Source organism: Perca flavescens, chromosome 17 (assembly GCF_004354835.1).
Source record: "Perca flavescens isolate YP-PL-M2 chromosome 17, PFLA_1.0, whole genome shotgun sequence".
NCBI classification, from domain to species: Eukaryota; Metazoa; Chordata; class Actinopteri; order Perciformes; family Percidae; genus Perca; species Perca flavescens.
The window spans coordinates 26622188-26634107 of NC_041347.1; the positions used below are offsets into that span (position 1 = coordinate 26622188).

The 11920-nt window shown below is 42.3% G+C and overlaps 1 protein-coding gene across 5 annotated transcripts; it reads right to left on the reverse strand.

Annotated features, from left to right (window-relative positions):
- Positions 1-775: 775 nt before the first annotated feature.
- On the reverse strand, positions 776-11551 carry aftphb (aftiphilin b). 5 transcript variants are annotated; one of them, XM_028604346.1, is made up of 10 exons: positions 11439-11551; positions 8211-9799; positions 7147-7340; positions 6865-6991; positions 6541-6597; positions 6294-6416; positions 5638-5698; positions 1782-1871; positions 1460-1583; positions 776-1259 (listed from the first exon to the last, which is right to left on the reverse strand). In XM_028604346.1, the coding sequence occupies exons 2-10, from the start codon at positions 9762-9764 to the stop codon at positions 1124-1126; spliced, it is 2466 nt and encodes an 821-aa protein (XP_028460147.1). In that variant the 5' UTR covers positions 9765-9799; positions 11439-11551; the 3' UTR covers positions 776-1123. The 5 variants fall into 5 exon arrangements, with proteins under 5 accessions (XP_028460147.1, XP_028460146.1, XP_028460148.1 ...); XM_028604345.1 differs by lacking the exon at positions 11439-11551 and adding an exon at positions 11176-11302; XM_028604347.1 differs by lacking the exon at positions 11439-11551 and adding an exon at positions 11160-11302.
- Between the last annotated feature and the right edge of the window lie 369 nt (positions 11552-11920).

Genomic DNA, 11920 nt, shown 5'->3' on the forward strand with positions numbered 1-11920 from the left:
TCAACAATTTAAAGGCCTACAAGTCCAGCTGACATGATTAGACCATTAAACACTTATTAGTTGATTGACAGAACTGCTTTGATTGTTTCCAGTTTCTAAAATGTGAGGATTTTTCTGCATTGAGTACTTTTACTTTTAATACTTTAAGTACATTTTCCTGATGATACATACATACTTTTACTTAAGTTAACATTTTCATTGCAGGACTTTTATTTGTAACAGAGTCTATTCACAGTGTGGTATTAGTACTTTTACTTAAGTAAAGGATATGAATAGGGCTGCACAATTAATCGCAATTTTATCGAAATCGCAATATGGACTAGTGCAATATCCAAATCACAGGGGGGGAGGTAGGGGGCACAATATTTGTTAAAGGCAAAATATGTGTCAAACCATTCTGAATGAAGTATTGTGGTGCTGCAGAGACTTCACGGCCTACAATTCCTATCCTACAGACTAAAGAAAAAAATCTTTGTTTGGTACAGATCCTCGCAAAAATCACACTATAATCATTATAAGTTTTTAAGATTTAATATTAGTCAATGAAAATGAGAATAATGATACGAACTTGATCATTCCCTTCAATATTGTGAATCATATTACGATCGCAATATCAGTCAAAATAATTAGATATTTTCCTCATATCGTGCAGCCCTAGATCTGAATACTTCTTTCACCACTGGCTATAACCTCAATCACTGAAATGGCAGCTCAGGTAGCTTTATAGTCTTATGACCCCCCCAACTCCTCTTTTGAGCTCTGTTGGTTGGCGGGGAATGGATGGGTTTTATCTTAATCTGGTTTATTTAGTAACATTCAAGATTCCTTAAAACCACCATTTCACTTGATGTCACCTGCTGTACACTGGTGGATCGAAAGTCCATTTCAAATTTGACCAGGAACAGCCTCAATGTACAACAATTTGTAACACCCGTATATAAGTCTAACAGTTTTCAATATTTTCCTGTTTGTGCATTTTGGGTCACTTTGGGAAAAGTCATAAAAGTTTAGGCTAAAAGAATAGCATTTAGGATGTTTTTACTGCTGTCAAATGTCAAAACAGGTCACATTTGAGCCGTACAGTACGTTAGGGTTGAACGTGTGTGGAGATCACACAACACTGTTATGGAGAACAGCAGGCTTTGGGTAGGAGGATGCTTGGGAACATGAGGACCTTGGCCTGCATGAAGGACAGGTTAGGCAGTTCAGAGATCAGCCTGCCAGCCTCCGCACTCAGCTCCTCATTCTGCTGAGGTTTCCTGATGAAAAAAACACACACACACACACACACACACACACACACACAAACACTATTTAAAGACATTAACGACAAGGAGATGTTGCATCATTAATACATTAAGAGAAGCTTGTGAATGATTTAGATCCAAGTTTCATTGAATGAATGCTTGAAAAGGATTAAAAAAAGAATGAAAATATGCAAAAGTGCAACTGAGCTGACCGGACTGAAGTGCTGGTTTTCTCTGCAGTGGACATAAGGCGATTCAAGGTGTCCTCCACGTGGCTACTTCTAGCGGCGGTTTCCAGTTTGCGGATGGTCAACTCGTACAGCTCACGGTCAACTCCTTTTCATGCGAGTGTGCGTAACAAACGCATAAAACTCAGTGAGCGTCAAGAGGACTTACACACCCACAGCACGAGCTAAATCTAGCAACATTACTGTATACTGGCTTGCTTGTTTTTTTTCTGATGGCTGTTTCTTTAACCGTAAACCTTGAATGAATGATAATAAAATCGACATTTCTGCAGTTTCACACGCTGACCTGCAGGACTGTTGCTACGGCTGCTGCTGCTGCAGTAGGATCTGCGCTCCTCCTCAGGACCAAAATAATCCAGGTTGAGAGCAGAGCAGCCTGTGCTGACAAGGGGAGACAGCGGGTAAGGATTGTTGCAGGGTGAGGAAGGATGGGCTAGCTTGATTTCTTATTCATAAAAAGGAGAGCTATGATTGCTTCTTTTACTGAGACAGTGGGAAGAGAGTGAGAGAGTGGCTGACACAGCAAACAAAGCAATGCAAAGCTGTTCTGTCATCATTCAGAGACCCCGTCACCATGAAGTATCCAAGCCACCCCCCCAGCAACTAGGTCACTGAAACCGTCTTCACATGGAAATCACATCGCTCAGGTGACAAGTGGTACAAAGAGCTGCTGAAGTCAGTTCTTAAGTATGACTTATAATTATATGCAAACATAAAAATCAGACATTTGAGTCTGATTTTGTGGTTATGAAAGTCAAATTAGAACATCTTACATAACAGGTAACAGAAGGGTTGCAGTTATCTGAAAAACCTTTTAATCTGTTAAAATGCTAAAATGATTTTTTAATATTGTATTGCTCAACATTTTCTTATCTTCATCATCTAGTATTTTGCTGTAATGACAATGTTTGCTGTCTAGCCTAGACTCTTGAAAATGACATCACCTTTAAAAGCGTGGACTTGAAAACTGTTTGACATCCTTTGCCTGACACTACATCCCGGCAAGCTGCGTAGCTGTTTGACTACTCCCAACTTTGCATTCAACCACAGGAAAGAAAATGGACACAACCTCCAACAAGAGAGGAAGGCTGAGGGGAAGAGAAGTGAAACCAAGCAGAAAGGATCGACTGATTTATTTCAGCATTTACAAGAATTTCCTACAAGTCATTATTGCAGTGCATTAAATCTGGATTTGAGCAGTAAATCTGACGAAATAATAATAATAAAACAAAGTAGGTCCAAAGTCCAAGTACTTTTAAAAAAAACTATTGCTGGCATAAAGGCACAACTCAATCATGAAATACTGTGACTTCAGTTGTAGCAACACTTTTGATTGGTAATGAAATACTGAGTAGATCTCACTTAATATTTTTTTTTTTTTAAACTGAAGTGCTTTGGAAATAAACACTCCTTTATCCTATTCAGCATAAAGTATTATGCGCCAGTGCACAGGGAGTGGGAAAAAGAAAGAAGGAAAAAGCAATAGACGCAGCATAAAGTGACAGCAGTAGTTATTCTTTCTATTATGACAATAATCTCCCACACATTTAACCTAATCACAGAATAAATCAAACAGATTTCATATAACCAACCACATGAAAAAATATGGAAATTAAGAAATAAATATAAGACTGCAAACAAATATTTCTAAATATATGAAGTGTGTATCTTTTTGTATACATGGTTGATTGTTTTGACTTTAAATGACTTAAATTCTTTGGATTTGTTCGTACAGTGAATACATTAAGTGTGTTTTGACCTCTTTGCTGCGCTCAGCACCACCTACAGAGAATACAGTGCCCTCTGCTGTCCATACTTTACTATTACAATTGACATCTGATCACTGCAACTTTGTCAGAAACAATCTTGTCAAACACGAAAACAGAATGGGCAAAAAGCCCATTTTTTAACCCATATAAACGTTGTCTGTGATCTCAACTCAGTGTCTTCTAGGAAATTACTGGTAAAATGAATGAAATATGTTTATCAGCTCTGACAGCTTGCATGCTGCAGACCAGAGCTGAAAATCAAACATGTCAGCATGCTGACGAATCAACAGTGGAACACCAAACATGGAGCTGACAAGTCAAGCAAACAGTTCCTACAGCCTATAGAAAAAGAGTGACTTTTACCACTCCTTGATTTTTTTGCCTCTTTAAGTTAGTCACTTATGTTTATGAGCAATGGTTATGCAACAAAGCCTTTCTTTATACGTCTTCTTTCTTTATACTTTTGTGTTTACCCACTTAAGAAACACGCAGCAGCAAAACAGGTTGTGTGACAAAGATTGTTGTCTATCACTGTCCTGAAATTCAAACTTTAAACACTTCCTATAAAAATTCACTAGGACACCGAACGCAAGCTAGGCTCCTTGGTCATTTGTCATTAGCTGACGAATCCATATATGAAGCTTTATCGCCTCCATGAATTATATTTAATATACCAGAGAACACTCCCTGTATACAGTCATTTCACTCATAACATAATCGCTGCGACATAACATTTTTGGAAGTTTTACGAGGAATTAGAAACACATCCTTTCTGTGTAAATACCATAGACTGTTATTCGGCGAAGAGCTGCAAATGCGGAAGTGCCTTAAACCTGCATTCTATCTGAATTCCAGCAGGGGGCGACACGTGCGGTTGCCAAAGGAGGTCGGTTTCTGGAGAAGTCTATGAGAAAGTGACCCACTTCTCACTTGATTTATTACCTCAGTAAACATTTTCATAATGAGTTTATGGTCTCAATCGCTAGTTTTAAATCTTCTGCAATACAGAATGATGTTAATTTTTTAAATTATGGTCTCGTTGATTTTAAAATCGGCGATAAAGCAGGGGGTGTTTTAGGGCGTGGCTATGATGCGATGGCCAGTGAAAGTGTGTAACGTAACGTAGAGTGTAAGCAGCTCCTCCCTCACTCCTCCCTCTCGTTTAAAATCGTCACACCCGCAACCAGGATGGCTGCGCCCGTAACGGCAAACTCACTCATAGCAGATCTCCACAAACCAATGGGTGACGTCACACATGCGCTGTCCATTCATTTTAACAGTCTATGGTAAATACTGATCTAAACATGACCGTACTAAATCGGATTCTTATTAAATCACATTTGTTCCTGAGCAAATAATGACTAATACCTGTTGGTTTCTTTCTTTTTTTTAACATTTTTTGATGGATTTCTCCACCAAAAGAGTTCTAACAGAAACACTTTACAAGCTAATGTGAACACATAAATAGTTTCCATTAAAAAAACTAAAGACACTTCAGTGTCAAATAAAGCCAAATATTGGATAATGCGGTCAGATTTATAGGCTAAGTCTAAAGTGCTTACAGCACTGGTCAAAAGATAAACCACGGTATTAATACTGGAAGAGTTAGCTGTGGCCACCAATACATGAAATTAAAATGGTCCTTAGAACAGACCCATCTGGTAAATCAACATGGTACACATTATGACGGGTTCCATGTGTTCTCTGCAAATGTGACATTAATTTAGCATATTACCCTCAGATGTTTTGTGTTGTAGTTTAAAAAACGACAACTTCAGAATCATCAAGTACAATAACAGTAATGCACATCTCGTTTCAGTAGACTTCACTTTAGTTTTCAGTAGCCTTTAACCATACCCGGTTTCCCCATAACAACTGAGACTGATAAATTCTTTGTAAAAGGTGGCAGCAGCTGAAGATGACAAATTAGAGTAGTTGAAGGGAGGGAGAAAAGGGAAGCCAGTACAGTGTTTCCCCTGTAACTGTTGGGGTCATTCTTCTGTTTGGTTTCACCTCTCGCTTACTTGAGTCCCAGTTTTGGGTCTGTTGGATGTTACATACTCGGTTAGTTTTCAAGTTTGGACAAACTATAATGACAAAAACGTGATTTTTGAACACCGGGTCTATCTGTGTTATTCACGAGTGGAAATTCATTCAAATCACAAAAATGTTGTGGTCACCCAATACTGCTGAGTGAATAAAGGGGAAACACAGCGGAAATGAAAAGAAGCAGAACATGCCCTGGAGGAAGTGAGGAGGAGTCCAGAGGAGCCCAGAGGAAAGTCAAAGGTTTAGGCTTAGCCACGCAGGAGGCGGCTGATACTGTAGTCTACTTCCAGCCCCAGAAGTGAGGGGCTCGGCGAGGGGACGTACCGTCCTGAGAGCTGCTAAGGCCACGGCTGCTCCAGTCCAGATGGCTGGAAGGCAGCGCCTCCTACACAGAGAAAAGTAAACAGCATTTAAAACTGTCACTTATCAGAATGCAACAGTGGAGCAAGGTTAATGGTGTGAGCAGTAAAATACATGTCTTTAGTAATATCTAGTGGTGGCTGTTTCCCACGTAGCAGTTGCATGTGTCGTCATCTAGTCTCTTGCTCTTTTAGACTTTAGTGCGTAACTTTTGGATATTAACGAACGTCCGTTACATTCAAGCCGTTGCCAAATGAGTTGCTACAAAGCTAATTAAGACTATCAGCTCCACACAACTCTCTCTGGATTTCTCAGTATGGCCATGTTCAGAAGATTGTGGCGTCTGGCGACTTTCCCGCGCAGAAACTCGAGTGAAGATGATTTCTTCTTCTGAAGAGTCCATCATGTTTTTTTTAATCATCCGTGTCCTCCTTGGCTACCAGCAGCTGCGTGGAGGAGGTAGGGGGGCTGTGCGCGATCACGGAAGGCTTGTATCATGTGGACGCGCCGACAGTGATGTTGTCATTACTTAGAATTCCTCATGGGGGCGACAGAAACTACGCACTATAGCTTTATGTACAGCTGCAGTAAATCAACTCAAATCAAAAAGACAAATTTACCGGCATTGAATCTGTTGAGGGGTCCGGTGTGTCCCGGGGCCCTGGAGGTGCTAGTGTTGTGACTGCTGTGTGTCCTGGAGAACAGACAGCTGGCACAGAGTCTTTGGTGGGCTCTAGCATTCCCTGATGAGTGGTAAAAATGGGATGGAAATGAAAAAAAAAGAAAGAAAACAAGGTAAGAAACATGGACTGTCAATGGTAATGACCACTGACACCGCTGCTCTTACACCATTACAATGCTGCTCACCAGGCTGGATGCAAAGGCAGGCACAGCCACTGGCTGCTTCTTCATGCCAATGAACACCTTTCACAAGGTAAAGACACATAAAAGGAAAACAGCATTAAAATAAAACATGAATGAAGGAAATAGGAGTGTAACAGCTTGTAACTAAACTGAATTTCTATATTTTTAGATATACATAAGATACTGTGAGTCATTGACCTGGCCTGAAACGCACTATGGGGGACATTGCCCTTTGATGTTGTAGTATTAGCGTGTTTATTCAGTTACTGGTGAAGATGCCGTTTGGATCACAGATAAACCGTATTTGTTACGTTTTGCCAAACTCACAATGTTCCTCGTCTCCACACCAAGGCACCTGAGCAGAGTCCTATTTGCGTGGGAACCTCCCCACTGAAACTGGAGGCCGACTGCATCGTGGAGGTCCTGGTGTGGCCACCACACCCCGCGCCGAATCCTGAGAAAGGGTAAGAAAATGAAAAAGCAGCACTTTGGTGTATTCAAAGACTATATATATTTTTGTTTAAAAAAAGGGAGAAAGGGAAAACTGCAGCATCCTGAAAACGTCACAGACTGTCAACATATCAACCATCATCGGCAGGGAGTCCTCACCGCTGAGATCTGGGACAGAGTTTGGGTATCTCCTCCTCCTCCTCCTCCTCCTCCTCCTCCTCACTCTCAGGGAGATGTCCGGCGTGAAGCAGAGCACCGAGGCTGAGCCCCTCCTCCCCACCTTCCACCGCTGGGACCGCTACCTCTGGAAAACTGGCCAGGAGAAGCTGCTGGACACGGCAGGACAGAGACACCTAAAAAAAAAAAAAAAAAAAAAAGGGAGAGGCTTTTTCTTTTTCTTTTTTGAATCAAATGTTCAAAATATGTGATAAACTTTCCTTTGATATTAAGCTTTTACTGTCTATAAAATATATTTTTGAATTGCCTGTGAAGCACTTAAAAGGTCCCATGACATGGTGCTCTTTGGATACTTTTATATAGACCTTAGTGGTCCCCTAATACTGTATCTGAAGTCTCTTTCCCGAAATTCAGCCATGGTGCAGAACTACAGCCACTAGAGCCAGTCCCACAATGAGCTTTCCTTAGTATGTGCCATTTCTGTGTCTGTAGCTATTGAGGAGGAGAGTGGGAGGGGCAAGGTGGAGGGTGGGGGTGTGGCCTTGACCAACTGCCACTTTGCTCGTTTGAAAGCCATGATGTCTCTCTCTCTCATGGGTGGGCCAAATTCTTTGGGCGGGCAAAGCAGAGAAAGGGGAGGTAACCTTGCTCCTTATGACCTCATAAGGAGAAGATTCCAGATCGGCCCATCTGAGCTTTCATTTTCTCAAAGGCAGAGCAGGATACCCAGGGCTCGTTTTACACCTAACACCATTTCTAGCCACTGGGGGACCATAGGCAGGCTGGGGGAATGCATATTAATGTTAAGAAACCTCATAAAGTGAAATTTTCATGCCATGGGACCTTTAAAAACTCTGTCCAGCATGTGATAAATAAGAAAACTAAATAATGACAGAAAAAGAAAAACATAATCCAAGACAAGCCCTGAAAAAATACATTTGCTGAAAACAACTTCTGGCCAACAACAAAATTATTATCTGTGGCCTTTAATTATCATCATAAAGAGCAACAACAATAATGCCGTTTTTTAGGGAAATGTCTCCCACCTGACAGCTGTTCCTCCTGGAAACCCTATATTGCCCTGCCCTGTCCTGCTCCTCCTCAGTGTCCCCATCAGTCTGCAGGCTGCTGACTGGCTCTCTGAACTGCGTCCAAGTTTTTCCCTCCTCCTGAGCCCTCTGGTCCTTGAACTCCGGCCACGACCCCTCTCCATCCTCCAGTGTGGGCGCTGAGCAGAAATCAGCAAAGCTGTCACTCGGTGGGAGCTTTCCTAGACTCTGCACCACTGCGTCTGCACTTTGCACACGCCCTTGGTCCCTGTGATGCTCAAAACTACAGTCTTCAAAGTCTGCAAATTCGTCTTCTGTATGTGTTCCAGGTTGTGACTGGTTGGAGGTAGCAGAAGTTTCCTGAGTCGCAGATGGGTTGCAATAATGAAAACCCTCCTCTGCCTTAGACTGTCTGAGATTTGCCATGCTGTTGGTGAAAAAGCAGTCAGAATGCCTGTTATTTCCCAGTTCTTCTTCCTCATCATCATCATCATCATCAGTCTGGTCCCAGTCAGTCTGATCCTCCGGTGAAACAAGAGATGAAACATTTGGTTCCAAGTCCGCAGAAGGACCCTCAAATGATAAATCATCAGAGAAGGACGCCAGGTCCTCTGAAGCAGACTCATACACACTAAATGTTTGGGGGACAGTAGAAGTGCTCTTTACCCGATCTTCTCCATCTTCGTCTGACACTCCATCCTCCTGCACCCCTGTGGATTGTAAAGAATTGAAACTATGCCTCTTTTCCCTCTCCAGGCCGTCTCCAGGCTTGCCTAACTCCTCCTCCCCATAATGAGTTTCTTCGGGTGGAAAATCCAAAGCTGCTGCTGCAGCTTCCTGAGGCTGATGGTGGTCCTGAGATGGTTGCACGAGTGCTGCATCTCTTTTGTCACAGTGCTTGACCTTAGTGCAAACGTTTTCTTTTGCCTTGCATGCACATTGGGATCTGGGCTCAGAGTCCATAACAACCTCCTGTCCTGGATAACAGATTTGTTCACCCAAGCTGTTGGAAGAGTTTGTCCCATCCCCTCTGCTATCCCATTGCTCTTTGCTGCCTATGGGAGAGAAGCCACAGCACCAGGGATGTGCTGCCTGCTCTGTAAACACAGTAAAATCAGCAAACCCTGTTTCTTCCATGGGAGAGCATGCACCCACTGCAGACGCTATGTGGGTCCCAGAGTTGTGGTCTCTTTCAGAGTAACCATTTGTGAGGTGCACACATGATTCTGCATTACAATCCTGACCTTCCACGTAAATGTTGCCCCTGCCGGACCCCGAGTCCACAGTGGATGTGGGTTGGGACTGTTCAACTGGGTTATTCAAGCTACAGTTGGGCTGATGTGTGGCTGGCTTTGTGGTGGTAGAAGGCTGCCTGAGGCTGGATGGCGAATCTGTAGAATCAATAAAGCCAAGAGGCGAGCAGGACACCTCGACAGAGAACCCCCCAAAATCCCCAAATTCGTCCTCCTCTGACCCCGCCTCCCCATCACCATCGTCATCATCCAGTGGAGGGGGGGAGGAGGGGTGCAAGGGTATGATGTCCGGCTCCATGGGTTCTCCTAGCAGCACCTGAAGGCCTCATGCACCTGGGAGAGGGAAAGTGAAAAGAGCAGGAGAGCATCGTGAAAAACAGCTTCCTGAGAATCAGACAACATTGTTTCAGTGTGTTGATGACGGCAATTGCTCAGCACAAGATATTTTCCGAGACTGATGGATTGAGCCAACTATGAAAGTTAATGTACGGTGGTGTTGTCGGTAGGGCAACCTTGTCTTTTGGCCTTTCTTTGAGAGCAGTTGTACAATGGTGAGATTGGCATCTCCTTGCCATGCATGCAGACGGAGTGTAAGCAGCTCATCCCCTTGCCTGCACAGACCCTCAAGACCACCTCAATTGACATCGTACTGCACATTGACAGTTTAAGCACCCTTACATTAGTTGCCTATTTGTTTTGGCTTTGGTTTTGGGATCTTACTTATTACTTTTAAGGCATTAATACACTGGGTCCACTGCTTCATTATTATTATTATGTTTTATATACTATCATGCATGTTATTATGTATGTATCATTCAGGTTTGCAGTTTCCATTCCTCTTTAATGAGAAGCACTTTGTAATGTTGGTTTTGATGGTTGCTATACAAAACTTAATCATCATCATAATTCAAAATGTCAAACCCCCATGCATCAGAGACAATACTCGCACAATGCACGAACGTATCAGTTATTTGTACTGATTTATATGTGAGGCACTAACGTTAGTGGTATTGGTTCATTTCAGACATTCAGCAGACCGTTAAAATAGAGGAACCTTCAAACATGATTGTTCCGCAAAGTAGAAGCTTAAAAAATCTGCACTTTATTTGTAAATCTATTGCACTCAGATGTTCGAACGTTCTCTTTTTGTGTCTCTTAAAATATTGTCAAATGTTGACAATGTTTTTGAGATATTGCCAGCTTTCTGACTCCACTTCGGGCGCTGATCCCGGAGTGGAAAAAGTGGCCAGTGCTGGCCGCAGGCAGTAAGCTGATACTGGAACATTATCCGCAGCTTTGTGCTACTAGGGATGAACATTTCAGACCTGCAGCCACTTCAGGATCATGGATTAGTAACGTTACCTGTATTAAACCTTCAACAGTTAAACCCACAAAAACAGCATTACAACGCTGACTGAAACATCCCTAAAAAGTATTATTACACAACAGATTAAGGTATTTATTTGGCTTTGTGATATAGTCGGGAAAGCAGAAACAACCACTGATGTCCTGCCATTTTCTCCAGCCAGCTTAACATTAACGTTACATTAACACCGGCTAGCTAGTGTAGCCCGGTATCTAACGCTAGCTATCTGTCAAAAGCAAACGTTGACGTGCTATTTAAACGTGGCTAACAGCTAACGTTAGCTAAGAATACAAAGTGCCAGCTTTTTATTTACCAACACTCATTCACTTTGCCTTCTCGTCACCTCTTGTCTATTTCTTGTGCCGCAGCTTGTCTCTCCATCCTCTGTCACCATTCTCCCTAAGTATTAACTGGGATATGGAAGAAGTAAAGACCTCTCACTATGTTCCGTTTCAAGGCGCTGTAAGTACTTAGCTAGCCTGGATGCCAGCCGAACTTAGCCCCGCCCACCATAGATATATATAAAGACTATGCCGCCCACAACATTTGAGGTAGGTAAGTTCGGGTTATACCCAGCTTTTGAATAAAAAAAATAAAAATAAGAACCTTTCAGAGAGCATTCGCGATGTGAGATCATGTGTGAGATGGCTGATGTCCGTAAACAGACTTCCTGTTAGAGCTGTTGTTTTTTTGGGGTTGCTATGTAACAACAACAAAAATGCCCAATGATTCACTGCAACGATGATGAGACTCAACAGCATCTTTTAATGGACTGCTGCAGAGCAAAACAAGTCTGGGACAAATTAAGTGTATGGTGTACATTTTCATCTTTCATATAAGTCTGTAGGTTACTGTGTACTGATAATGTACTATCAGACAAGCACAAGGAATTAATGCAAATAACCATATGTATTGTTTGTTTTAAATTATGGAAGACGAGATGCTGTATGATTTTACACCAGACTGTTGTAAACAGTGACGACGTGCGCAAACAGGCGCTCACTGAACTCAGGAGAAGAATTAAGACCATAAACAGATCCTTCCTTGGAACATACTGAACTTATGATTTACAGCACCTTATGAAGGAC